This window comes from Pseudopipra pipra, chromosome 17 (genome assembly GCF_036250125.1).
Source record: "Pseudopipra pipra isolate bDixPip1 chromosome 17, bDixPip1.hap1, whole genome shotgun sequence".
NCBI classification, from domain to species: Eukaryota; Metazoa; Chordata; class Aves; order Passeriformes; family Pipridae; genus Pseudopipra; species Pseudopipra pipra.
In genome coordinates this window covers 3,209,529-3,237,368 of record NC_087565.1, presented here as the reverse complement: position 1 = coordinate 3,237,368, position 27,840 = coordinate 3,209,529, and the positions used below count along the sequence as shown (strand labels likewise).

Sequence of the window (27,840 nt, the reverse complement as noted above, 5' to 3'; positions counted from 1 at the left end):
TGTTTTCCTTCAAATCATCCCCGGCACCGCCCCCCTGGTCCCCGCCCCTCCGCTCCCGCCGTGTCCCGCCGCGGCCACCGTCGCCGGGCCCCGCCGCCCCGCCCCGCTCCCGGCCCTTTGACCCCGTTGTTATGCCGGGCCCGAGCCGCCGCCGCCGCCGCCGCCGCCTCCCGTAGCGCCCGGAGCCGCCCCCGCCTCGCGCCGCGCCCGCCGCGCCCGCCGCGCCCGCCCTGCCCCGCCCCGGCCCGGCCCGGCCCGGCCGCCGCCCGCCCGCCCGCCCGCCCGCCTGCGCGCCCAACGGTCCGCGCCCGCCGCGCCCGCCCGCGCGGGAGGAGGAGGAGGAGGAGGATGAAGGAGATGAAGCAGAGGAGGAAGAAGGAGCGCACGTGGGCCGAGGCCGCCCGCTTGGTGAGGCCCGGGGTGGGGGCGCTCCGAGGAAGGGGCGCGGGGGCTCGGCTGGGCCCCGGGGCCTCCCCGCCGCGCCCAGCCCCTCCCCGAGTAACGGGGCCGGCGGCGCCGCCATCGCGGCCGTGGGGCCGAGCCGGGGGCCGGGGCCGCCCAGGGGGTTGCGGACGGTGCTGCCGTGCCCGGCCCGGACCCGGGGCCGCCGGGGCCGGGGGTCTCCTTCCCGCTTGTTTCCCTTCCCCGGCCCGATGGGAAGGGGATGCGCCCCCGGCGCGGTGCGAGCGCGGCCCCCGGCCCGCCGGGCGGGCTCCGGAACGAGCTGCCCGCCCTCCGCCGGGGGTCCCTGCGGCCTCCGCCGCCTCCCGCCGGTCCCGGCTCCCGGGATGGGCTCGGGAGGTGCCGTCCCGCAGCGGGTCGGTGTGTACTGGGCAGGGTTGTGGGGACGGGTTGGTCTATTCTCCTCCTTTCGGATGGTTTAAGGCTCCGTGGAGCGAACCCGAGCCTCTGGAGAGAGCCCGGCCTGGAGCCCGGGCACAGCTGCTGTCAAAAGTTTCTGGTTTAATTAGCGGGGGTGCGGGTTCCCTCCCTGTGCTGGGCTGCCCCGGAGAAGCAGCTGTACGGAACATCCCTGAATCAGCCCGTATTTGGTCACTTTTGGGGGTTGGGAGACATGGCCACGGGTATGTCTTAGTCCTTTTGTCTTAGGGAATCTCCTTGTTGAGGTCTTCCAAGTTCCAAGCCCTGCCCTGCTCCGGTGGTGTCTGTGGGAATGCTGCTGTTGTTGGACTTCCCTCTGTGAAGTGTTTGACTCAGATCTGTCTTGGACCCCAGTTGTGAACTAGGAAATGTAACAAGAAAAATAACTTCGGTTCAACAATCAGGTGCTGGTCAGAGGTTTGATTTAAGGGCTGCATGTGGAGGTGTTTAGGCTGATTGCTTGGCAGTTGGGTGGTCAGAGCTGGCTGGAGAGAGCTGGTTCTCTCCTGGTGACATAGTGACACAGATCTTTGTGGGTGCAGGAGTGCCAGTAATGGATGATCCAGCTGCCTGTAGTTGGGGTGAACAGATCCCTGGTTTCCTCCCCATAGCCCTGTCAGTGGTGTTCAGTACATATATTCCTCCTGTGTAGCCCACGGACTTCTATAGAAACAGATCTACAGGGCTTGAGGGTGGTTGTTTTCTTTGTTTTCCTCTGTTACCGTGTGTGTGTTTTGGTTTTGCCAGCCCAGGTTATGGCTTGGAGCATATAAACATTCAGAGGAACAATGTGGGTGAGTCCAGGGAGACTCATGTCTGGTACTGAGGATGTTAAGGATAAGTCTTTGTGCTCCCGAGTAAGATTTCTTTGGCTATTGGAGTGTTTTCTTACTGCTTGCCAGGAAGAAACCTAATCAGACAAGCATCTGTCTTCCAGCAACTTGCATCATCTTTTGTGTGTAAATTATAATATTTTAGACCCACGTGGCTTTGCTTGAAAAACCAAAGAAGGGCTTAGGGCAGCCTCTGTGGAACTTCACTGCAGGAGCCTGGTGGTCTGGGTTCTCCATCATGCATTTCTCCTTGGGATCCAGGTTCTGTGAGCCAGGTGTGTCACTGCAGGTGGCAGGGATGCTTTCCTGGTAGGTGACCCCAGGGGCAGAGGCTGTGCCATGTGACCTCAAAAAAAGTCAGCTCATCCAAACATCCTGAGCCCTGACAGATGAAAAAAAATCAGTATTTATAGGCTGCCCAAAGCAGCACATGAGACACTGACTTTAAAGCAGTCACCTAATACATCTCCTCAGCCTCACATGATTGGGAAAGGAACTCTTCACACACTTCCCTTCACCTGTCTTTTGGCCAGAACCTCAGGCACAGTGGGTGCATGAGGTGTCTAAGCCTCAACAGCATCTTAGAGCCATTGATGAACCAGAAATAGAACGATCTCATACTAGATTATCCACTTAGAGGGACCTACAGTTGCGTAGCTGCACTTCCAGCTTGCAGGACTGATTGTAAATCCACTAAAAATAGACCTTTATTTCACACTAGTCTTACACATGCTCCCTGTCAAAACGCTTTTAATTTCCCTCTCTGACGTGCACTGGTATATTTTGTATTCCTCTCAACGTTTCTGAGAATCACAGGCAAAAGTGCTTTTCAGGGTTGGTACTCCTACAGAGCCAGAGCTCTGCACTTTCCTTAAAATAAGCCTTTAAAGATTCATCTGGATGCCCAGAGCCATGGCACTATCCCACAAATGCTGTCAGAACTGGATGTCCAGTAAATTAACTGGGGAAGTGATGTAAACTTCCATAATTAGGGGCACAGGAATCCTTGGCTATAAACAGTGGAGGGGGGGAAATTCTGTTTTGGGGGTAAGGAATAGCTAACAACTAACGCTGAAGTTGTAGCTCTGGGTGGGAAGGTTGACGTGGCAGTGGAAGTGTCAGGTTGGAGAAGGATGGAGGGCCAGCTCTGGAGGCCGGGGTTTGGTGCCTAAAGCTTTCAGGATCTTCTCTCCCCCAGTTCTTCCATTAAGGGCTCTGTACACTTAACACAGCTCTTGATTGGAAATTGTTCCCCTGAGTGCAGATTCTTTTATCTGTATGTAAATGCTCCTTCGTGCTCAGTTCTAGGCCGCGTATTTCGCTTGCTGTGTCTGTCACTAGAGAGAGGTTTGAATAATTCCCTGATTTTTTTTGGAACAGGCGTGTTGCGTTTGGCGGATCTCGCTGGGCTCGGGAGCGATGCATTTCCCCGTGTCAGCTGTCTGCTGCCTTTGAGTGATGGGGTGACAGCTCAGGAGGGAAGCATGGAGACCTTGTGACCTGTGGAAGGAGGAAAAAGTGTGATGGAGCTGTATGGAATTAAATTAGTTTACTGTCTCTGAATATGGCTTATCACTCGCTTTGATCTCTGCTTTAAACTCTTTGTGTTTGCATTGGGTTTCAAATCAGGTTAGTTCTCAAATTCCCTTCCCCATCCAGGTTTTTCCCTCATTCTCAGATGCTTGTGAGCTTCAGGCATCTGCAAACTACCTGTTGGGTGGATATGATTTAAGAAATTCCTTTTATAGAATCACAGAATGGTTTGGATTGGAAGGGACCTTAAAGATATCTCCGTTCCAACCCCTTGCAAGGCGCAGGACCACTTCCACTCCAGATTGCTCCAAGCTATGTCCAGCCTGGCCTTATCACAACATATTGTTGAGGTGCAGAACTGGAGTGTCATGGGTTGGGTTCTTCTTTACTGGTGGAGAGTGGGGATGGTTCGGAGGTGAAGATGGAGCCCTGCACAGCTTTGGGGTGTTTTTGCACGTGTCCTGTTGCCGTGGCTGCCACAGTGACTCACTTCGAGATGTCGCTGATGGAAATGGGGCGTTTGGGTCTCTCCAGTCGGTTCCTACATGAGTCAGACTGAGAGACAGCACCGTGTAGCTGACTCCTACAGCATGGGGACAGACAACACCGCGACATCGGGGGAATTTAGACCAGGGTTATGATAAAAAAGTTCCCGAGTGAATTGCTGCTTTTTGGGCCTGTTCCAGGCCATGTGCTGTGGCTTTTCCAGACCATGTCCTGTGCCTGTCTCACCCTGTCTTTCCTCACTCAGCCCCAGGTCTGTGAGCTCTGTGCCTTTGCATTCCGAGAGCAGCACTGTCTGCTGCCGGGGAAGGCAGGAGCCGGCGTGTGGTCGGCAGCTGTAGGGTAATCTGCTCCCAGAGAAGCAGCGTGGTTTACATCTACTGCAGCTTATTTTTGCTCATTGTTTCCTGTTTATGTGGGTAATCTTCTTATCCACAGAAATGTCCGGTCCTCTCTTTGAATCCTTGAGTTCTTGCTTCTAGACATTTCAGAGCACTTAAGTTCCACAGGCTTTGAAAGAAAATCAAGTAATAACCTCTTTAGTTCTTTGGCAATTCTATTCTTCATATAATATACGGAAGGATGATTTATTATTTATTTTGTTGCCTTTTAATATCTGATTTTCCTCATTTTGTATCAAAGGCAAGCACTCAGTCTTTTTAGTGTCTCCAGCCCTATTTTTTTTTCCAAATCCTTTACTGTTATTTTGTTCTTTTCTGAATTCTGTCCTTCTCTGACATGAATTCTGACTCTTAGCTCTGGTTCCCTTCTTGGGATGGAGCAAAGATGAAATGAATGCAGTAATCCAAGGAAAGTACACTATTGGACTGTATGGCTGTGCTAAAAGTAATACTTCTAGTGGCAGAAAAATACTGGATGCTTTGTGGAGAGGTAGGAGAACACTCTACATCATTAAAGGTCACTGACCTGACGTTCAGTTTTGAAGGTTTATGTGGCAGCAGTTTGGTCTAATGTATACTGAAGTCTACTGGACGTCTATAGTCTATAGTAAAGCTTCCCCTGGGGTCAAGGCCAAATTCTGCTGCTTTTTCTCCTCCATGTTTGTATTTCAGTTCATTAGGGACCAGATGAAGGTAAAGCCTTTTGTGATGCTCACTAGGATCTTGAGGTAGCCTGAAATTTTACTGTGTGTCTTTGCAGATGAATCAAGTTTGAAGAGGCACATTATTTGGTCTGGACCACAGCTGATGGACTAGTGCTGGGAATGCAGAAGCCAATTCTGTAATGACACATGGTCTTTCTGTCTTTTCAGGTGCTGGAAAATTACTCTGATGCTCCCATGACCCCAAAACAGATTCTGCAGGTCATAGAGGCTGAAGGACTAAAGGAAATGAGGTTAGTATTGATGATCTTGTCTAAACCAGCATGGAGCATGGGGGAGGCAGCGTATGAAGGCTTGTGTGCTTCGTGCAGTTCTGCCTCATCCCCAGCCCACTTGGCTTCCCTTTTTCCAGCCTGGTAATTTCAGATGACGGTACAGACATTTATATACAGGTTGTGGGGTTTTTTCTTTGACAATAACTGGGAGCTGTTTGTGGATTTTTTTTTTACAACACAGAGAGTCCCTTCACCCATCTGTTGTGAAATAAATGCCTCTTGCAGATCAGACCCCTGCATTGTGCTGTACTTACCACTCACTTGTGTGGTTCTCTCATGAGTAGCTCCCAGCAGTTTCTGCTATTGTGACTCGAGTTTGAGAATGGTTTAAGTTTTGTCTCCTCTGATGCTTCATTTCCAGAGCAGACATTATGTTTTAGGAGACTCAAGTCAGTCTTTTTTATTTTATGTCACTACACTGGCTGCTGCTCAGATTCTCGAGCACTGAGAGACCGCAGCTCACACGGTTGTGGCTCTTGACATTGATGCCCATCTCAAGGTGGTTTTCATATGGAAAAGAACCTGATATAGAGCCTTGGAAAGGGCAGAAGTGGGAGATTGCTTTCCTTAGTTAAGTTCCTGTGAGCTTCCATCTGTTTCCATGACAGTAGTAGAAATACAGAGTGTCTTGCAGCTCAAAGAAAGTGGGTAACTGTGATAGTCCAAATGCCTCAGTTAGTGGTGCCTGGCAAAAAAAAAAAAAAGGAAGTTTGACTACCAGAGACAGAAAAAGCTGCTGCCCAGGGAGGGACTTCTGGGGAATCCAGATGCATGGGCTGTTTCTTCAGATTCTATGACTCTTGTTGAGGAGATCTTCACTGGTTTAGATATGGGCAGTGGTTTCACAGCCATGAGTAGAATTCAGACAGATTTTAATGAGGACTTTCATACAGTTTTGCTTCAGTCAGTCCTCTACAACTCTCACATCAGTCCTGTTACCTAAGCAGGCAGTTGCAGATCTCTGTGCACAGGCTGTCCTCTGCCAAAGGTAATAGCAGGGTTCTTCACACACAGAAATTATCCTGTGCTTTCCCAGTTTTTACAAGTGGCCTGTCACAGTGTATAAGTAAAGACCAGACTTCAGAGCATGTGTCAGGTTAAATCCCACAAAGCTAACTAATTCCTTTAAAGGTCGGTGGTTTCCCTTGGGGAATATCTGCTTTTCCTTCCCCGGTCATTAATTCTCTGCTGTAAGAAAAGATTGTTTTCTTCAGAGCATGATTGTTCACAGAATAAAGGCGGTGAGCCTGCCTGGTTGATCGTGCAGCTGGCTTGCTGGTGCTTGTATAGAAGCCTTTCCTGAAACTCCATTTCCTGAAGGAAATAACTCAGTGCCTTGAGATGTTTTTCCCTCTGAATCAGTCCTGAGGTGGGGCTCCCCAGTTCAGGGGTCACGCTGCTCTGCCAGGAGGGCCATGTTCCATATGGGACACTGATGTTCCCATGAGGCTGGTGCTTGAGCCAGGACACTGGGCCCAGCACCATACTGAGTTTAGTTACTTTAACAGAGTTTTAACTGCTTGTTTTTCTCTTGTTTCGGGGAGATCTACTTACTTTGCTGTTTTAATAGAGCTCTGTGGCTGGCGAGTGTGCTTGGAGCATCCGGTAAACACAGAGGGGAAAGCACTGTCTAACAGGACCCCAGGCTGGAAATTTTATTCATGTTATCTAAAAGTGATACAGGGTAACTTTGCCTGTTGCCAAGGCCTATGAAGGAATGTCCGAAACCCAAACACATTCAGGGTGCAAACAGAGCGTTCTAAGTTTTCGATTTGAGGATGATTTTCTTAGAAGTATTTTATCTCGATCCAGTTTTCAGTTTCACTTTTACTAAAAATGCAGTCAGTGCTGCTGTAATGTCTCTTCCAGATAACTTTCTGCCTGTACATGTGGGACTGAGCGGAAAACACAATATTACGTGGCACAGCAGCTCCGTTGGTGTGAGCGTAGGATGGGGCTTTAACCAGGGGGCTACACAGAACCAGTGAGTGAGTGAGTGAGTGAGTGAGTGAGTGAGTGCATCAGAGCCTTCATCTCGAGCTCTGCTTGTGCAGTTTGGTCTGTGACGTGTCAGGGAGACATTCCAGTAACACGTGTGTGTGCAGTTTGTTTACGTCTTTCTACTGATGAATAAATCTGGGGTTTTTGTAAAGTCAATCCAACACTGAAGGTTTCAAGCAGAGGAGGGGAGGAAACAGGTAATAGAAGTTAGAAATGTCTACAAAAAGATGAGGGCAGCTTAAAATTGGTGTCACATTTCCTGTTTGCTGCCGATGGCTCGGTGTGATGTGCTGAGGCTGATGTACAGGTCAGAATGAAAGCACTGACACTGTTCTGACTGAGGTGTCCGTCCCATAAAGTTTATGACATCACCTCTGTTCCCCTCTGTCAGCTAAATGGTGCCCTTTTAACCAGATCACTCAGGCTGTTTTCTTGATAAACCCACCTCTTAAACTATTCCCTCTTTTCCTTCCTGTGTTCCAGTGGCACGTCTCCCCTGGCCTGCCTCAACGCCATGCTCCACTCCAATTCCCGGGGAGGGGACGGGCTCTTTTACAAACTGCCTGGACGCATCAGCCTTTTCACACTCAAGGTAAATGCTGAGCTCTGCTCCCAGCTGTGAGTTCTGCTCCTTGTGCAGGGCTGAGTGTTACCTGCCACTGAGCATCAGGGGCAGTGTGCTGCAGGTGGGACTGTCATGTGAGAGAGAGTCTGGAATTCATTATTTCCTTGGAGCTTGTACCTTTCAGTTATATTCAACCATCTATGATAAGTAACTTTAAAAAAAACCCCTATTTTTTTCTTGAATTTCACAAGCAAGATAAATCCTCTTATTGCAGTACCTGGTGTCCACTCAGGCAGCTGCTTATTGGAACAGTCCCATGCATTCCCTTGCTGCCAGCCACGAGGGAAAACAGCCAACCAAGGAATTAAATTGGTCCAAGAGCTTGTAGCAACAAGTAAAATCTTGATAGGAAAATGCATATTTATTCTTTTGGTTGGTTGTTTTGTGTTCCACCACATTCAGTGTTATTTAGCATCAGTATTTTCCTCAAATCTTGAAGTCTCTCTGGAATGTGTTTTTTTTAATTTTTCATTTATTGTCCCAGTAATCTTAAATATTGAAAATGTTTCTGGTCTTGGGCTTTTCTTTTGCATTGTTTTGTACTGTTGGATTCCCTGATGAGTATCAGCTTGATAGACAACAGGTATCTCAGCTGTTTCATTTCCATCTATTTTCTGTTGTTAGAAAATCTTGTTGAATCACCTTATTTTGCTGAAAATAGGTGGCATTGAAATGGCTTTGCTTGTACAAGTAGAAGAAAAATCTCCTAAGCTTACTGTCTTAGTATTTGGCTCCTCTAATGCTACCTGTTCTTTCTTAGCAAGAATTAGGTAGTTCTTTTTAATAGGATCTCCTTGCTTACAAAAAATTTTGACAAATTATTAATCTTTTTTATTGAATTAATTATTATTAACCTGATATTTTGGGGGGGTGAGTTACTCGTCTAGGAGGGCGCTATGACCTGCTTGTAGTTTAGGTGACTTCTGTTCTGTTGTGAGCCCAAATGTACTTTAAAATAATCTTTCTGCATCAAGGATTAAGGTTAAAGGCTCCCACTGGTGTAAGTCTGGGAGGGAGGGAGGGCTGTATCCACCTCAGTTGTGTTTCCCCTCTAGAAGGATGCCTTGCAGTGGTCTCGGAACCTGTCAGTGCCAGAAGGGGAGGAGCTGGAGGACACAGCAGACGCAGAAAGCTGTGGGTCCAACGAAGCCAGCACTGTGAGTGGTGACAATGATGGTAAGTGTCTGGTGGCATTAACCCTAAACTCTAGGGCCTACTCCTGTGTCTGACTGAGAGCCCATCTTTTTCAGTGTCTCTAGATGAAACCTCCTCTAACGCCTCCTGTTCCACAGAATCTCAGAGCAAGGGACCTGCTACCAGGGAGAGCTACAGAACCGCTTCCCAGGTAGGAAAATGTGGGACTAATGGGAAGAGTGAAGCCTCTCAAGGGGAGCTCTTGTTGCTGGTGGGGTGGTGTGACAGGGACTAGTTGTGCACAGGTGCCTCAGAATTGAGGGACTGTTTCCTTGGGTGAGGAGTTGGCAGGATGGGGAGGGATCATGTACAGGAAGGCAAAGTTGAATTCTCTGCTAGTCCTGAGTATAGTGACATCTGAAGATTTGCCTAGGAGCCAGCCAGTTAGTTCTTTAACCAAAGAACATACTGTTTAGAAGATCATTTTACTCTTCCCTAATGCCTTCAATTCCTTTGTTTTGTTTTTGGTTTCTGTCTGGCCTGCAGACAAGCAAACAGAAGAAAAAGACCGGTGTGATGCTGCCTCGGGTGGTGTTAACCCCACTGAAAGTAAACGGGGCACACATGGAGTCTGCCTCGGGTGAGCATGGCTTTGGGAGGGGGTTCCTAATGACCTCACAGATCTCTCTCAACCTCCCAGTCATCCGTGTTTGCCTGAGGATTTCTGTAACGCCTGCTGAGAATGAGTGTGACTGCAGAGAGTTGTGTGTACGTTTAACTCCATCAAGATAGTTGGACAGTACCCCATAATAGCAGATCTGTTAGTAACAGATAATTCCTGCATGTTCAACCACTCTCCCTTTGGCTGTTCTTTGTGTATTTTTATGAGGTTGGTTTGCTTTTAGGGTTCACAGGAAGGCACGCTGACGGAGAGAGCAGCAGCACATCCAGCAGCAGCAGCAGCTCCTTGGCCTTGTGCAAAACCAGCCTGCGCAGTAGGACAGAGATAAACAGGGATCCTCCACAGCTGCTGAGGGGCATCCGAAAGCCCACGGCTGGTATGTGCCTCTGGTTACAGGTAGAAGAATAATCGGTGATGTTGAATCTGAGAAAGGATCTCTTCTCTCAGGAGGCATTTGATGATCTGAGGTTGCAAGCCAGGCTTTCCACCCTGAACATTAGTGAGACAGTTGCTTAAAAGTTTGCCTGATCTGAAGAGAAGCATTGAGAATTGTACCTGAATGTGGCAGAACTGTGACCTCATATTAAAATTCCAGATGTGTCTATTAATTACTGTGCTGGAGTCATTCTTCACACTTGCATGCTGCAGTCTTTCTCGTCTCTCTTGCTCCTTTCGCTGTAGTAGTTTAAATTAATTTCCTGCCCATCAGGCGAAATACTTACATACAACAATGTTAATTTTATTTGCCTGTCCTTAAACTCCAGGGCAAATGAAACGGAACAGGGGTGAGGATATTGACTTTGAAACCCCTGGCTCCATCCTCGTCAACACAAACCTGCGGGCGCTGATCAACTCCAGGACCTTTAACGCGCTCCCGTCGCACTTCCAGCAGCAGCTGCTTTACCTCCTGCCCGAAGTGGACAGACAGGTATGAGCACTCGGGTGTTTTCCCTTCACTGGTTGCCCCTTGAGTGTGGAACAGCTGGAGCAGACGTGTCCTGTGTGTCCTGGTAGGTCGGGGCTGACGGGCTGATGCGGCTCAGCAGCAGCGCTCTGAACAACGAGTTCTTCACCCATGCCGCGCAGAGCTGGAGAGAGCGGCTCGCTGACGGTGAGTGGCTCTGCTTTCCTGGGGAGTAGGTGCTCATTTTACAGGATTTTTGTTTCTCTTTTGCGGTTAACAAACAGAAATTTAGTCCAGCTTTGCTGCCTATCCAACTATGTCACCCCCAACTTTTCTTCTTTCTTTTCTTTTTTTCCCCTCCCTCCTTTAAAATCAAAGATGTGATTTCTTTTGGTGCCATGGAACTTTTCAGAGCTAAGTGGTGAAGGTATAAAGTAGTGCCAGACTTATCTTTCCTTAAATGGTGCCCTGTGTCTGGTTAAACATGATTTTTTCCACACTTACTTGAGACTGTGTGACCACCATCCTTATGGAGCTGCAGGCAGCACATGGATCCAGAGTAGGGTGGGGAGCAGGGTGGTACCAGCCTGTCCTTCATATATACAGCTGCTATACTGTTCAAACACTAGAGGCTGCATTTGCAGAATAGTTTTGTTTGGAACTGAATTTCAGTCTCTTGCTTCTATGTAGGTGAATTCACCCATGAGATGCAAGTTCGAATCCGGCAGGAGATGGAAAAGGAAAAGAGAGTGGAGCAATGGAAAGAGAAGTTCTTTGAGGACTACTATGGACAAAAGTGAGAAATTTTACCTTGTCTATCCTGTTTTATCTGTGTTTATGCAGGTGGTAGAGTGTGTTTCTGTTTGATGATACCTGAGCAGATGCAGCATAAACTCCTTGAAATATGTGGGTTGTCAGGTGAATCGTTCCAGCTGTTGCTCCGGGAAAATCCTTAGTGAAATTGGCTGGGTCATAGAATTTTGTAACCTATATATTTTGTGTCCAAGACAAGTTAATATTACTTGTTTTTCTTTGCAAATATTTACATTTTCTTATTTTTCTCATCCCCTGTGATAGCAGTGTGGTGAATGTGCGGGTTCTCCCCTTGCAGGGTGAGTTAACGGGGGTTTGATGAGTCTCTGCCCGTGGTGGTGCTATTCAGTAACACTGAAATCGGGGTGGCCTTCAGGTCTGAGCTGGTTTTTGTGTTTGCCCCACAGGTTGGGCCTGAGCCAGGAAGAATCCCAGGAGCAGAATTCGGTGCAGGAAGATGCTGAGAACAGGACAGAGCTGTCTGTTAAAGGAGAGGCGAGGCTGCCCCGCGGGCCGACCACGCGGCAGAGGGACGGGCGCTTCCGGAAACGCTCCCGGGCCGACCTGCGGTGCCGGGCCAGGAGGAGCCTGTACAGACTGCGGGAACCCGAGCACACAGAAGCTCCCAAAGAGCCTGCTCCCATGGGGCCAGATTCCTCCCTCCATAAAGAGCCAAAGCCTGAGACAGACCTGAAGAAAGATGATCTGACCAGCCCCTCAGCTGCAGGACTGAAGGCGGAGAGTTCTGAGCTGCACCTCTCTCCGGAGACTTCCAAATCACACAGCAAATCGGAAGATCCGTCGCTGGCAGCTGGGAACAGAATTCCCAGTTTGCCCCAGGAGAACTCTGCTCAGGAGTCCAAGGAGCAGAAGAGGAAAAGCTTTGAGGAGGCTGCCTCCGCGTCCTTCCCCGAAAAGAAGCCCCGGCTTGAAGATCGTCAGTCCTTTCGTAACACAATTGAAAGTGTTCACCCAGAAAAGCCACAGCCTACTAAAGAGGAGCCCAAAGTCCCACCCATCCGGGTAAGAAAGAGCTTTAGAGCTTCTGGGTGTCTCAGGTCTGCCGTGCTCAGCAGCATCAAAACATTACTAAAACGTCAAGTGTTGCCACCTTACGGGAAGGAGTCAAAGGGTTTCATTGGTAGAGCTGGTGAAATGCCTCTGATTGCCACAGTCTGCTGTCAAATTTAGACAGGCAAAGAATGTAAAGTCATCCCAAGGTCTTTGCACAAGAGCACAGGGTAACCTTGACTTGCTCCCTTGGTTGGCATTTCTGTGGATACAGAAAGCACTTTGCCTGAGATGAGCTGATTTGTAGCAAAAGACCTTCAAATCGTGTACTTTATCCTGTGTAGTTCCTCAGTTCCTTTTTTTTTTTTTTTGACAGAATCTCAGTATTCCTTCTGACTTTTTCTGTTTTGACTAGAGATATCCATTTTGGTAGCTCCAGGGTGGTCATCCTGGTGTAGGGGAGAACAGTTTGATACGTCTGAAGACGTGAATGTAAATAACTTGCTTTGTATTTGCCTGTGGGCTCCAGTAAAACAATATTAGTGTGGACTGAGCTTTACAGAGCACGGAGCAGAGGTTGCAGAAACGTGCTGCTTCTCTGTATAAAGTAGTTCCCAAGTTGAAATTTGAAATTTTTTTATTGAGTTCTCGTGAGAGGAGTTGCGATGAGAAGAACTGTGATGAGCAGGTGCCAGTAAAAGGCATTTCACTGGAGGTGGCCGGCATTAGAACTAACCGCTCTTCCCTTTCTTTCAGATTCAACTTTCACGTATTAAACCACCCTGGGTGGTTAAAGGTCAGCCCACTTACCAGATCTGCCCCCGGATCATCCCCAGCACGGAGCCCTCCGGCCGGGGCCGCCCCGGGGCCCGGACCCTCGCAGACATTAAGGCCCGTGCTCTGCAAGCCCGAGCCCAGCGCGAAGCCGCCACCGCCGCCATCGGAGGAGGGGGTGGCCCAGGCGGGGGGAGAAGCACCGATGAAGGAGGAGGTGGAGGAGAACCCGGCAGGCGTTCCCAGCACAGGAGATCCAAGAGAGCTCATGGAAAGCGTGCGTCAGATCTACAACGAGCACAACTACAGTCGCCTGTTCCTCTGAGCAGAGGGAAGGCTGACTCTGGGGGGGCTGCTCAGGAGGCCAACGTGAATTCCTGCCTCTCTTCCAGACAAGACTGCTCTTCCTCAAAGAGCGAGGGGAGTGGCCTTCCAGGCTGTGCTGCAGGTGCTGGCTCAGGGGACGCTCAGCCCGGTGATGGGTCACCCAGGAGGCCATTCTGTGATGCTGTGACTGAGTCATCCTTGGACAATGTGACTCCTGAGAGGCCGGAGGAGAGCCCTGAGCAGCTCCTTTTGGACCCAAGGACCGAACCCCCACCTTGTGCTACGTCTCCAGAGAGCACAAAGCTGGGATGTGCAGTTCCCGTGGTGACTGGTCTGTGTTCTGGGGGGCAGGGAGCAGGGGTTAGTCCCACGGGAGACAGGGCTGTGGTGGAACTTGGAGATGTTGGTGCTCCCACCATACAGCTGGATTATCCTTCTGATGTAAAGGAAAATTCTTCCAGTTATCCTTTTCTGCCAGAGTTGTCATTGGGTGGTACAGAACGCCATGATCCAGAGACGGTGTCTAGGTTTAGATTTAACAGCTCTGAAACTTTTATGGAAAAATGTGGTGCTGATAGTAATACCTCCAGAACGGTGACTGCTGGAGTGAAGAAAGTGATCCCTGTGGCGTGTGACGCTGCCCAGCTGCAGGCAGGGAAAGGCAGTGATGACAAATGGTGTAATGAGGAACAAAATGCAGAGGCTCTGGTGCAGCCCTCTGTGCACGGTGGCTTTATTTCTCAGAATAGGAGAGATACCTCTGAAAAGCTCCTGCAGCCAAGGGAGAGGTGCCTCAGAACAGAACCAGGAAACGCACACCAGCCCCTTGGAGAGACGCAGGAGCTGAAGGCGAGTGGAGATGAGGAAATACAGAGTACACACAGTGAAACAACAGACACTGCTTCCGACTGGGAAGGGGACGTGGCTGATGAGAATGTGGAGGTGGAGATGTGCTTCAGAAGTGTCAGCTGTAGGGAGGTGGCTGGGAAAGGCTCTTCCTTACACAGCAGCAGTGAGAGGTGCAATGGGATTAGGTCAAAATTGTCTGTGGAGGCAGATAGTCCAGCCTGTGCTGGGGACTCCCCTGCACCCCCATCCCAGAGGTGGGGACCCCCTGTGCCGTTGCCCCAGAAAGCCGAGCGTCCGGCCAGCTCTGCTCGGCCCCTGTCCTCCATCGAGACCAACAACCCCCTGGTGATGCAGCTGCTGAAGGGGAAGCTTCCACTGGAAGAAGTTCTCCCAGTGTCTCACATCGACATCAAGCTGGAAGTTGCACAGCCAGTGCTGGAGAAGCAGTCGGAAAGCCTCTCCCTGCACTTGGACAGAGGCAGCAGTTGCTACTTCAGCAAAGAATCTTCTCCAGAGGTAGGAATAAAGACAAGTGCCCGAAGCAGGAGCGATGACATCCACTCAGTGAGATCTTCCACAGATCCCCAGGAAAAGACTTGTGGATCGGCGGCAGCATTGCCTAGAGCAGAGGATCAGGCTGTTCCAGAAAAACATTCCAAGGTTGGCTCTACTTTAAGCTGCCAAGACCAACTGGCAAATGTGGCAAGTGCCTCTCCGAAGCCTGAAGATGTGGGCCCTCGGGAAAGACAGTTTTCTTCCTGTAGCTTTGAGGAGCAGAAGGAGTTGTCCAAGGTCCACCGGGTGCCACAGCACAACCCCCTAATGAGTGTCATGGCAGGTAAAAGCCCGGAGAAGGTGAACACCTCTACAGAGCCTCTGTTTTTATCTCCAGCTGTAACTGCTCTTGGACCAAACCAGACAGGAGGTGCATCAGTCAATAAAAGTTACAGTGGAGTTCAAGGCAAAAAGCTCTTTGGTTCTGGTTTTCCTTCCAACCCCAGCATGAGGCTGCATCATTCCAGGGCTTTGGATCACGGTTCAACCATGGGAACCTTGTCGCCCAGCAAACAGATTCCCTTGGACAAGGGCTGTGCATTGGGAGAAGGAATCCCAGCTGCCAGGGAGGAATGGACTTCAAAGCAGCACAGCAGCACGCCGGGAGGGATCAGAAATGAGAATGTGCTGGTGTGTGGCAGCCCAGCCAAGAGTAATGCAGAGAACAGGGGGGATGCAGCCCAGCACCCCACGGAGCTGGCTGGGCACACACAGAGCGAGCCGCTGGTCGTGGACTGGCCTTTCTTTAAGTTTTCAAGGGATCCAGGGAAAGGACAGAGTCACCCTTTGGAGCCTTCGTCCATCCCCTCTCAGCTCAACATCAAGCAAGCGTTTTATGGGAAGCTTTCAAAGCTGCAGCTCAATTCCACCAGCTTTAATTATTCATCCAACACTCCGGCTTTCCCCCGAGGCCTTGCTGGGAGCGTGGTGCAGCTCACCCACAAAGCGAACTTTGCTGCGGGCCGGGGCACGGCCCTGGCTGTGCAGATGTTTGCTGACAGCAGCAGCGTCGAGGAGATCTCCTTCCAGTGCTCGTGCAGCCTGAAGGCCATGATCATGTGCAAAGGCTGCGGCGCCTTCTGCCACGACGACTGTATAGGACCCTCTAAGCTCTGTGTATTGTGCCTTGTGGTGAGATAATAAATTATGGCCATGGGACAGGTTGTATATTCAGTGTGTGTATTTTGATAATGACTGATCCTAACGCCTGTACACAAAAGTACACAAAGTACTCTCTCTTCATAGTAGAAACGCTGTTACACTTTGTTTTGGTGAGGAAAACGTTGACCTGCCTTCCTGTGGAGATCGACAATGCAGAGCCTGTTCCTGTTCACCGTGACACCCTGGTCTGGGTGGGCTGTGCCCCATGGGAGTGATCCTGCTGCTTCCTGCTGTCGTGGAATTGCCACCTGTGCTCTGGTACCGTGCTGAGGCTGATGCCAGGGGGAGAGGCCGTTCGCTGTGGCAATCCATGGACCCTCTGTGGAGGAAATCCTTACATCCAAAGGAACTGGAAGAGGGTGTTTGCTATTTCAGGGCTGTGTGAGGTGAGGCCCTACAGTCTTCCACTCTCCCCTTCTGCCATCTCCATTTCTGGTTTGTGTGGGAAGTGCTGCTGTGCAGTGAGCGTAAGCAGAGAGCTGCCCTGCAGTGATGGTCCTGTGTGGTCTTTGGATGCTACAGCAGACCATGGTGCCTAGGAACGTGCTCTGCAGGTGGCTGTGGAGCCATGTACAGCCCACCGTGTGCCAGATGGAGCTGATGTGGAGGATGCAAGAAGAAGAGGAAAAAAAGTTCGGGGCAAGTGCCAAGCAAATGCCTTCTGCTGGCCTGCAGGAAGCTGTGTGGCTGGGGAACTGCCTGGCTGAACTCGTGGCCCAGCAGCTGTGCCTGCCTCCTTTGGCCAACTTCCACAAACTGCTGTGGAATGCTGGAGGTTCCCTGGAGCTCGAGGATGTGGGCAGTGAGCTCTGCACTGCAGCCCTGTGGTGAGGACCTGAACCCCACAGCAGCTGAGCTCCTGCAGGCATCGAGCTGTGCATCTATGTGACCATCACCTAACATTTAAAGCAGTGTTCTTTCCTCCTTTTTTTTTTTTTAACTTTCTTTTTTTATATTTTCATTCTTGGATGTATAAAGTGAATTATTTGGCTCCTGTAAGTATCCTCTCTGCATCTGTTTGATCATATATTTATATGTTGTACACAGTACTGGCCAACTCTGTAAATGGATGTAATGTACATAGAGCATAAAGGGGTCTTTTTTTTTTTTTCCCCCTTGGATTTTCAGGCTCTACAGCAGTATTGCATTAAAGTGGTGTTAGTTATTGTCAGAGCCACTGTATTCTGTCTTGCCTGACGTGAGGCTCACCACAGAGGTGTCTGGGTTCCGACAGCCTCCCTGTGCCTGGGTGGACTGTGCTGTGCGGGCTCAAGGATGACCAGGTGGGATTTGCCAACCCAAGCGAGTTCACCAGTTCCTCCTCTAAGCTCTTGGTGGTTGTTGCTGCACCTGAGCTCCCAGGGAATGGCTGTACCTGTGCTGCAGGAAGGTGAACATCCTTGTGCATCCACAGAGGGAGAGCAAAACTGCAACCCTCTTCCTCTTCGGAGCAATTCCTAATCAAGAGTGAATTGCTTCAGTGAGGGGGAGAAGCCGCTGGTTTATTTAAGTGGGCAGTAGCAAGAGTTTTAGGGGGGTTATTTTCATTTTGTTTCTTCCTGTCCCTTTTCCAGCTCCATCCTACCTCCCTTCACCATGCACTTTTTTTCAGGCGTGCAAGTTCCTCTTTCAGACACAAGCCTGAGGGGTGCAACAAGTTCAGTCCCCGAGATGGTTTATCCTTAATGCATCCAACAGCCTCATCCCATGGGAATGAGAGCCCAGCGCCCGCGGCACCCCGGCCCGGGCAGGGCTGCGGTGTCGGTGAGGGCGAGCGGAGGTGTGGAACCTGCTTACCAAAGATGGGGGGCTGGCTCTGCCTCCTGGGGGGCCACTGCAGTGTTCAGCTTGGACTGGTCTGGGGGCAGAGCCCTCGGGGGGGGCCTGCTCGTGTCTGTCCCTTGTGCTATTGGAAAAATAAACACTGTAAAATCTGCTTGTGTGGTTTCGGTCCTTTTTTTCTGAAATCCTCCTCTGTGGTAAGGCAATGTGGTTTTTCCTCTCCTCTTTTTCAACTGGGGGTGTTCCAGAGCTCTGCTCGGGTCACTAAGGGGGGGCTGTGTTGCTGCTTGGCTTCATTAAATCCAGTTTTATGCACTTACAGAACACTGAAGATGGTGCAGTTGCTGTAGAGATGCTGTGAGGCTCTTGGGGAACAGACACCCTGAAGGCTCTGAAAGCCACAGTGTGGCTGTGGGACACTGTGGGGCCCCCCATGGTCACAGGCATCCCTGCCCTCCTGGGGTGATGCCTGTGGGCAGCAGCACTGAGACTGGTCCCAGGGTCATGGCAGGTCCTGCTGTTTCTGCCCTCATTGTTGAATAAATGAATCTAAAAATGTTTCTCAAGAGCATAAACACGTGATGCCAATTACAGTTTATTGAAACTACCTGAAAAATTACTTAATGGCTGTGTCCTTTCTCTTTTCTAGGCAGTAAGGAAATATCAAATTATTACATGTCTGGGTTCTCAGGGCATGGACATTCTGTGTAGTGAGCAGGGATGTCCTGACTGGGGCTGTGGGAATGCTGAGATCTGTGTGGTGATACAGTCCTGGACTTCCTCACATTTCATAGTGCTTCCAGCACACAAGAGCAAGGGCTGGGACAGTGGGTGATCCCACACCAGCTTTTGGGGAGAAAAAAGGCTTTTTTTGTTTTTTGGTAGTTCACTGGATGGTCTGACTCTGGCAGGTTGTCTTGCACACAGCGTGGTTAAAGATCCCAGATAATCTAAATAAGCTGAAAATGAGGAATGCAAAAAATGAGTAGTTATTACTTAGCCAAGCATTAAAACTTAATAAACAATCCTTCCCTGTTTTATTGGGGTGGGAGGTGGTGGTGTCAGGATTAGTTACCTCTGGAATAGGATGGGGTTTCAAGAATAAAACCCATTAATGTCAGGATTTCACACAGAGCAAACACAGGGGTTTTTTTCTCTGTGATATTTCTGTGCTAAGGAACAGATTTTCTCTCTCACAGCCTGGCTGCTGTTAGGGACCAGCTCTGCCATGCTCTGGAGCACCCTGGCTCCATGGAGGGGACATCCCAAGTCAGCCCAGTTATGGGGCCATGGAAACCTCAGCAGGTACCACCAACTGGTCTGCAACTGGTGGAACCCAGCACTGCTTACCCTTGTGGCTTGCAGCTGTCTCCTGTGCTGCTTTTGAAATTTGGGAGCAAAGCTCAGCCAGAGGCTCAGTTATAAACCCAACGGTGTCACAGACAGAGGAGTATTAGCACTGAGCTCTCAGACATGAAGGAATTCCAGGGATTCTCCATTTGGGATGTGCTGTCACCATCCCAGGTGATGGTTTACAAGCACAAACATTCGGGTGGGTCCTGCTGGCCTCACTTTCGGCTCCAGCTGCAGCAAATCCCGGGAAGGGGCTGCCCACCCTCCCACCCAGCCAGCACCCCCACACCCGTGGGCAGCTGCACTTCCAAGGAAGGTGCAGACCCCCCCTTTGCCTCTCTGGGTCTCCTGACAGTCAGACTAGGAGATCGTATCTACACAGCGCTTGAAGAGGAACATTTATGGATGCAAAGGTTTATTATACTTAGTGAATAAAGCTGATAACGAAAAATCAGTATTTTCCATGAGGGAGAGGGAGAACTTTCCACAAACTTCAATGAAAACTCCTTTTTTTTTTTTTTTTCTTTTTTTTTTTTTTTCTCACAAAAACCAGACACTTCACAAAATTAATTTTGTCAAAATATAAGTTAAGCATAAAACTGGTGCCTTGCCCCCCACGTGAGTGCTACCGCTGCTCTCTCTGGTACCCGCGCTGTCTGTTACGGAATGGAAAGCACAGCTTATGTCAACAGGATTGAAAGATGGGGTTTTTTTTGTCATTATTTTTTTTTTTTTTCTCTTTTAACACCCAAAATTTAGATCCCGCTCCGGTGGCTGATGGCACTGACCTCTCTCGCACAGGGGCTGGGGCGAGGGGCAGCGCTGGGGCCAGCAGCACCCAGCGGGGCTCGACAGTGGAGGAGAAAGCCCTTTTTGTTATACAGTGTTTATTAAGTAGATTCAGTCTTATATATGATATACAGATTCGAAAGAAAAAAAAAAAAAAGGATTCCACATACTTATGAAATCAGTGCATTTAGCAAGTAATACCATGGAGATAACAGCTCGATTAACAGCTCATTGGTCTTTGTTAAGTGAGGGGACAGGGAGTTGGCCTGTGCTAATCATTCCACAAACAGAACAGAATTAAGTTGCATCACATATATAATAGACACACATTCTAAGAATTAAAATATTAAGCCACATTTACTGGAAAAATCCACAGTATATAACACAAATAACTCTTATCAAGCTCGTTGAGGAGGAAGTGCTCATCTGCTTAAGAGCCACATGAAGTTGCATAGGTGCCTATCTGCAAAAATATCATTTCCAAAGGAATCAATTGATTAAGCAATAAAGTGTCACCTTAAAAGCTGGATTAAGTGCCATACGCTTTCTGAGTCCTCGGGAAAGCACCAGCTTCCCAAAGAGCCTCTTCTGCCTCGTTGGGAGCCCCCCGCCTCCCGCGGGACCGCACTCCCACCCCCCAGCCCAAACCAGTGTCCAGGCTTGGGCAAGCTCACCCCTTCCCTAAAGTATTCCCAATTCTGCTGAGGAGTGTTTTCCCCCTGTTCCCCTGTGTCAGTTGGACCCTGCGAGGAGCTGGGCAGCGTCCAGGCGGGAGGAGGAGGAGGATGGGGAGGCAGCAGCACTGCCAGGATCTGGCGCTTCAGAGCTCCGGATCAGCTCCCGATTGGAATTGCAGCCAATCCATACGACTATTGGGAAAGAAAAAAAATACAACAGCTTGTGCAAAAACCCAAAATTGCTTAAAGAGTGTCTAGGTTTGGTGGGGTGTCCCTCGGGGCGGGCGCGTGTCGGTGGGTGGGTGAGGCTGTGGCTGGGTTAAACAGACGAACTGGGTGAGGGGCAGCTTCCTCTTCAACAGCAGGTCTGGCAGAACACACGGGGGCCGGGAGTTCTGTACATGTAAACAGTACACTTTCACTGAGTCCAAAATTAGGAGCAAAAATACAAAGGTTCACATTGGTCTTAGGTAGATACAGGCGAAGAACTGAGCTGTGCAGCTCCGAAACAACCGAACAAAAGTTTCTAAAGCACCACTAAATTATATAAAAATCAGACCATGGACGGATTGTAGTTGGTGTCTGGTGAAATACTATGCTACCTTGTAAAAAGTTTTACAAAAAATTACAAATCAAAAGTATATTAACCCTCTGAGTTCAAAGCAGCATTTTTTTTTTTTATCATGAACTGGTACTAAATCCGACGGCCGCTCCGGGAGGGAAGTGGCCCTTGGGATCAGGGAGGTACAAGTTATGTCTGCTCGCAACCCCGGGAACGCTCTCCCATGGAGAAACAGTGTCATGGGAACCGCACATCCAGGACAGGGTGGGTGTGTTAAAATAAAATAAAATTTAAAAAAAAAAAAAAAAATAAATCTATTTTCTTGACCAGTGATCAACTTTTCTTAACCAAACCCAAGACCATCCAGACCATTTGCTAACCCAGCATTCTCCTTCCACCTCTCAAGATATCTGGAAAGCCGGTGTATTCTGCTCCTGCTTGTTCCTTCTCGTTGAGAACCCGGACTAGCAATTCCTGACCCCGTCCTGCCCAGTGAGAGCGCAGGAATGTGGCTGTGAACAGTCCTGGAGCACAGGGAGCCGTGGCGGAGCACGGAGCAGCTGCAGAGCACGGAGATGTCTGTGGAGCTCATGCCAAAGGAACCGTTAACGCTGTGGCTCACCAAAAAAAAAAAGAAAGAAAAAAAGATCCCTGACAGAATATCGGAGTCAATCCCGTTTGTTTCATAACTTGTCCCAGATGTGGCTGTCACCAGGGCTTTGGGAATCTGAGTCTGTACCATTCAGCTGCAGGTTATGAACATCAGGTGCTGGGACAGGGCGGTGTTGGGGACCCTCCTACGCGACGCAGCCTCGGTGTCCTCTACAGCAGTCTGACCACGTGTAAGAGCTCCTGAACTTCCACGCGTGCTGAGACAGGTTCAGAGGTGATCGGGAACGACAGCTAAACCTCAGATAAATAAAACTTAACCCCACTGTGGCTGTTGGTGGTCTGTCCATGAGCTCCCAGGTTACCTCTGCTTCAGTACGCTGATGGCAAACTTATGGCTAAAGGTTCCACTGCCTCTGCCGGGGAGGGAGGCACCGGCACGGGTGGGAGACTGCTGAGGGGGAGAATCCCGGGACAGCGATTGTCTCTGCCTCTCCTGCCTGAACGGTAAGACTTTCACAAATGGCTGCGGTTACAGGTTTTGTCAAAGGTTTGTTACTTCATGGTATTCACACAAAAATAAATATTTACATAAATTCCAAGTATGGGAGGATGCAGTGGACAAACCAAGCAGGCTTGTGAAGTGCTGGGGAAAGCGTGAGTCTGAGCCCTGGCTGGGGGCTGGCATCCCCAGGGCCCCCACCCTGCGGGCAGGAGGGGACAGGTGTGGCCACGATGCTCCCGGTTCCAGCACCAGCTCAGGTCTAATGAGCTGCCACCTCATCTCTGCACCCCGTGGCCAGGGTCTGGGTCCCTTTTCTCCAAATGCTAAGGAAAGGTTAAGGTTTGGGGAAAACAGTCAATGCAATGGTTGATCCCTTCTGCTGCCGGGCCAGGCACACCTGGCATCAGGAGCCAGAACCTTTTCTGTTCTGAGACTAAGAGCAGGGTAAAGTTTTGCTTCTCTTCCAGTGTGTGGAGCATCATGGGGTACAGAGGGTACAGGGGAACTGCCCGGGCCTGCTCCTGGCCAGCCCAGCTGCTGCTCAAGCCCATGTCAGTGGCGTTGGCCCCTGGAGCAGCAGCCCCCGTCTGCCAACTCCAAGCGGCCAAAAAATAAGCTAAAAGCTGGCTCCAAAGAGAGAAAGTTTCTACCTACAAAACAGCTTTACACTTATCAAATTTCTACCTCACGGTGCAGACTCCAGCTGGGCAGGGGGGCTGCGGGGGTCGGGGAGCAGCAGGACCCCCGCCGGTCTCTGCACAGCTCCAGAGCACGTGGCATTGCTGGGCTGGGCTCAGCACCCCTGGCAGGAGCGAGGTCCCTGGGTTAGCAGCACTGGCAGTAGGTATTGCACTGAGCAAAACGAAGTGCATCATGGGGGAGAGGGGTGGAAACGGGGCAGAATGGTCATCGGACTACGGTTCTTCCACACTTCGGGAACTGTGGGCTTGTTCCAGGACTGTGAGCAGGGAGCGGGAAAGATTCCTGGGCCCCGGAGAGGACTTTGTCAGTTCTGCTGCTCAATGCTGCCCGTCTCTCCCACAGGAGCGAGTGGTCACGGCACCAACTCACCTTCCGGGTGAGCCCTGGCGCTGCCCTGCCTCACACCCCGTGGGTCCCCAGCGTTTTGTCTCCCGGTGCTACCCCGGGGCTGGTTTGGGACGGAGCGGAGCGGATGGCCAGGCACAGCAGGACCCCAGCCGGAGGTTCCAGCCTCCTCGGCACGATCCCCATGTCTGCGACACTCACCGTCCCCCAGGACCAGCACGGCCAGTCCTGGAAGAAGCCCACAATGGAGTGTGAGGTAGAGTACGGATGGTGACCGCAAGACAGTGTTTCTCAGGTATCTCCTTCCTTCTTTCTCTTATCTGCAATGACTTAAATGAGTGCGAGATGTCCTTCCAGCCGGAGGTCTGCTGAGCTTGCCGAGTCTCTGCGGGAGGTTCAGACCCCACTGGTGCTGTGGAACCCTTTAGAACGAAGGCCTAAGCTTGTGCTGCTGTTCAGCTCCCACCTACGCTCACTGGAGGCTGAGCAGCCTCGATATCAAAGGCTGGATGGCAAACTTGCTCCCTGTGGGACAAGGGTTCACCAGAGAAACAGGCAGAGCTGCCTGGAAATTAGTAGTGTAGTGATATGGAATGTGTTATTTCACAGGAATAAATTCCTTCTGATCAGACAGACAAAAAACTGGCAATCTGTACAAACTCAAAAGAATCCATTTTCAGAAAAATAAATTACTAAGGGGAGAGGAGGGTCCATTTCTTAATAAATATGTGATTTAGCTCACCTAAGACTTGGAAATTATCCGGGGATGGGAATCTAACATTTGGGTCCACAAAGGTTATTCTAAATACATCTGCAGCCCCAAACCTCCCCAGGCTCCCTTCTGCCCTTCAAAGTCCCACATCCTTCCAAGCTGCAGGACTGGCTTCTGGTCGGCCGGACGCACGGGTGTTGGTACGCTTCCAAAACATGTCCTTGTGCCTGAAGTCCCAGGTGCTTGGAGTGTAAAACAAAACAGGTCTTTTGAATTCCACCTTCTAAAAACTACATGTACCCGCGGCGTGGCGGGAGGACGATGGTGGTCCTGAGCAGGACATCGCTGGGAGCCTCTTTCTAGCAGGTATAAATTGTCTTCTCGACCGAGGAGCGACGCAGACACGGGGAGTCAGTTCTGCTGTAAAATGAGGTTTTCCAGTTCGTCTGCAGACCGGAGCAGGAACGCCGCCGACTCCCGGTATCCGGCGATGAGCTGCCGCACGGCGCTGATCTCCGTGGGGCTGAGCTGGGCCGCCTGCATGCCCCGGCTGGTGCTGTTGGAGGGGGCTGTGCTGGAGGCCCCACCTTTCATGCTGAGATCGGTTGGACCTGCCAAGGAAAAGTGAGAGGGAAGCTGAGCTCCTGCTGGGTGGCCCAACACAGCCGTGGGACACCAGGGACACAAGGCAAGGACTGGGCACTGCGGCCATTTGCAAACCAGGATGGGAGAGTTCAGCTCCCCCTCCGAGCCCAGGTGGGTGCCACTGCTGATGGTGGCAGGGAGGGGAGCACATTGCCCCGGGCGGGATGGAAAGTATCCAAGGAAAGCAATGCTGGAGCAGCGAATGCTGCGGGAGGAGCAGCACCAGCAGAAGTGTTCCACGCCAGGAGAACCAGTGCTTTGAAGTGGGGGAGGAGGAGGAGAAGGTGGAGGAGGAGAAGAAGGAGGAGGCTCTCATGCGAAAGCAATTTCACTGGACAGAAAAGGCAGCAGTAAACGGAGCCCATTTCCCGGCTCACCAAGGGGGAAGGAGCTGGGAGCAGGGATGTGGGCTTGAGTAAGAATTGCCTGAGGTGGGGGATGGAGGGAGAAGACACTCCTGGGCAGCAAACCCCTGCAGGCCTCTGCTCAGAGGGAGGAGAAGATGCAGCTCCTTGCAGTGTGCTCTTCCCTCTGAAGGACTGGGCAAGAGCTTGGGGAAAAAAGAATTGCAAAGCAGAGGTTTAAAAATCCACTACAAAGAAGCGAGGTGAGGTGCTGCTGGGTGTTGCACCCAGGGCCTGTCTGCTCCTCCTGGAGGCTGCTCAGCGACCTTCCTGCACATCTGCTGTCTCACAGAGCCAGTGGCTTGGCCAGGCCAGAGGAAGGTGCTCAGCAGAGGGGGGCCGGGGTGCCTGTGCTCCTCTGGGGAGGAACCATTGCTGCGAGGATTAGGTCTCAGCAGCTGGAGGCCGGGACGGGATCTTTATTCAGGGTTAAGAAGCATTAGGAAGGGATGATAAGAGTTAATCCCAGACAGGCATCTCTCAGGCCTCCGGAAATCACATCCTTCCAAATCCTGGCTCCCGGTCGGGGCGGGCAGGGGCAGGGCAGGAGCCCAGAGCGCACCAGGACAGGCAATGGCAGCCTGGAGATTGCTGAAGGACTGGCAAAGACTCCAGCCCCTCCTGCCACCAGTGCTGCAGGGCAGAACCAGAAGGAACATTTGGCCTCGCCCCATACCTGTCTCCCCAGGTGCAAGGGAGTCATCAGGCACATAGGAGCCTTCCTGTGTGCCCTGCTGAGGCCTGGGATATTCCGCTCTGTTCACTGGCTCCTAACCTTAAGCCCTGCCTGTGCTCTCCTTCTGCCTTCCCGTCCTGCAGCATCAGTCCTGTTTTCCCAGCTGTTGTTCCCAGGCAGTCCCCAGCCCCTCAGAGCCCTCCTGAGCTGTGGCAGGAGCTGGCTGTGCCCCCAGCCCCCAGCCCCATCCGTCCCTGAGAGCGGAACAGCTCATACCAGCAGCAGATCAGGGCAGTGATAGGCGCCCGCTCCTGTTAATGATTAATAGCTGGTACAGATTCTCTTTTTTTTTTAAGTGACACTCCTTCCCTCCACCAGTGCCACTCAGACCGTCCTTCCCAGTGCAGTTCAACAATTAACCGTCTGCTGACGAGGTGAGCTGAGCCGCCAGGCAGAGACCTCTGCCAGCTGCAGGACAAAAGGGGATTTCGGAGCAGCTCTTCCTCCCCTCCAGCGGCCAGCTCAGTCCCACAGTGTGGGCTGCCAGGAGCCTGTTGCACACTGCCTGGGCAGAGCAATGGCTGGGTGGGCTCCCTGTGCCCCTGCAGGCCCCAGCGTGGCCACTTACCATTACTGTGGTTGCCCGTCTGGAGGGAGGCGGGGGGCTGCAGGCTGCCCCCCAGGGACCCGTAGCCACGGTAGCTGTAGTTCAGGCTTCCATTGATGTAGACCGGGTCTTGGGAGTAAGATGAAGCTGGCAGTGAGTAGGAGGAGTGGGTGATGGCTGTGGAGTCTCTGGAGTGCTGCTTGTCTAAAGCGATCGGTTCGTCCTGCACAGGGGAAACACAGACTTACTCCAGCGAGGAGCCTGGCTCTCCTCTGTGGCCAGTGGGAGGGACAGCACAGGGATGCCTGGTCTCCTGTGGCTGCAGCATGGCCAGTTTCAAAACAGCATCCCCACCCCTGTTGGCCTGAGTCTCAGGACACACCATGGGGCTCTGTTCTGCAGCCCCTCTGACTTTTAGAAACAAGACTTTTAAAAACTCTTTTCTAAACTGCACACAAATGTCTCTCCCTCATCCCACCAGGGATGAGGGACACAGCCAGTTCCATCCCTCGCCCACCTCCAACTGCCAGCACCGTACCTGGGAGGTCTGGTAGATCTCCAGCCGCATCCTCTTGGCTGCTTTCCGCGTTTCGCTCTCACAGGCGGCGGCCAGGATGTTCTCTGCCATGGCCGAGGTCAGGTGAGGCGGCGTGGGCCTGGTCTGCAGGACACAAGCAGAGAGCGTGCTCAGGGACCCACTGCCCCAGCTGTGGTGGTGAGCAGGAGGGCACTGGGGCAGCCACTCACCATCTCCATCCCATTCTTCTTCATGCGGCGGCAGGACTTGAGGTAGGTGCGGATGCGCTTCCGCGCCCGCTCCTGGAACTCGGGGAACTGCCGGCTGCACGACTCGATGATGGCCTGGATCTTCTCCTTGGGCTGCTTGGAGATGGGAACCATCCGGTCCAGGTTCTCATCCACAAAAAGGCGCACGAACATCTGCAAAGGAGAAGACAGGCAGTGGGAACCCCGAGATGGGAGGCAGGCAGGCTCATCCTCCCCACGGAGCCCTCCTTACGTTGAAGGCCTTTAGCCTCTCCGGGTCCATCCCCTCCGAGTCATTAATCTTATCGTTGTCTTCATGGTCATCATGGTCATCGTCATCTTCATCAGCCGTGGGGGCCCTGCCCACAGTCAGGTCCTCGGGGCAGCCGCTCACCTCTGTCTTGATGGAGTCGTAGCTGCCCGAGCTGTACGGGGGGGACTGAAAGGAGACTGTGGTTACCATTGAGAGCCCTCACCTGATGCACCTGCCCCTTCTCCTTGTCTCACTGCATCTGTCCCCTCTCCTGATGGCCCCCTGCAACTTGGGAAGATGAACCCATGGCCAAGCTCCCCTGAGCATCACCTCCTGCCTGCCTGGGACAAGGGAGCCTGTGATGGCCTGATGGTCCAATGGCTGCTTTGGCTGGTGGGACCATGGCTCTGCCTCATCCTAGGGGAAACACTGCTGGACCCAGCAGGAATGGGCTTCTCCTCTTATGGT

At 51.4% G+C, this 27,840-nt stretch overlaps 2 protein-coding genes across 10 annotated transcripts in view; one reads left to right on the top strand and one right to left on the bottom strand.

The window, feature by feature from the left end:
* Positions 1–254: 254 nt before the first annotated feature.
* Positions 255–17,922, top strand: ASXL1 (ASXL transcriptional regulator 1). Of its 4 annotated transcripts, XM_064673802.1 has the most exons (13): positions 296–408; positions 3,096–3,246; positions 5,026–5,108; positions 7,635–7,743; positions 8,832–8,952; positions 9,027–9,121; positions 9,457–9,550; positions 9,816–9,968; positions 10,357–10,520; positions 10,607–10,703; positions 11,187–11,292; positions 11,717–12,332; positions 13,077–17,922. In XM_064673802.1, the coding sequence occupies exons 3-13, from the start codon at positions 5,053–5,055 to the stop codon at positions 15,963–15,965; spliced, it is 4,500 nt and encodes a 1,499-aa protein (XP_064529872.1). In that variant the 5' UTR covers positions 296–408; positions 3,096–3,246; positions 5,026–5,052; the 3' UTR covers positions 15,966–17,922. The 4 variants fall into 4 exon arrangements, with proteins under 4 accessions (XP_064529870.1, XP_064529871.1, XP_064529869.1 ...); XM_064673800.1 differs by lacking the exon at positions 3,096–3,246 and having other exon boundaries at positions 255–408; positions 8,835–8,952; XM_064673801.1 differs by lacking the exon at positions 3,096–3,246 and having other exon boundaries at positions 255–408; positions 9,069–9,121.
* Positions 17,923–19,519: 1,597 nt separating this feature from the next.
* NOL4L (nucleolar protein 4 like) overlaps positions 19,520–27,840 on the bottom strand; it is a 63,120-nt gene continuing 54,799 nt past the window's right edge. For all 6 annotated transcript variants that reach the window (XM_064673817.1, XM_064673818.1, XM_064673816.1 and 3 more), the window contains 5 exons: positions 27,373–27,558; positions 27,102–27,293; positions 26,893–27,015; positions 26,376–26,577; positions 19,520–24,633 (listed from right to left, as the gene is read on the bottom strand). In XM_064673817.1, the coding sequence (XP_064529887.1) occupies positions 24,434–24,633; positions 26,376–26,577; positions 26,893–27,015; positions 27,102–27,293; positions 27,373–27,558 (903 nt within the window). In that variant the 3' untranslated portion in view covers positions 19,520–24,433. The remainder of the gene's footprint in view (positions 24,634–26,375; positions 26,578–26,892; positions 27,016–27,101; positions 27,294–27,372; positions 27,559–27,840) is intronic.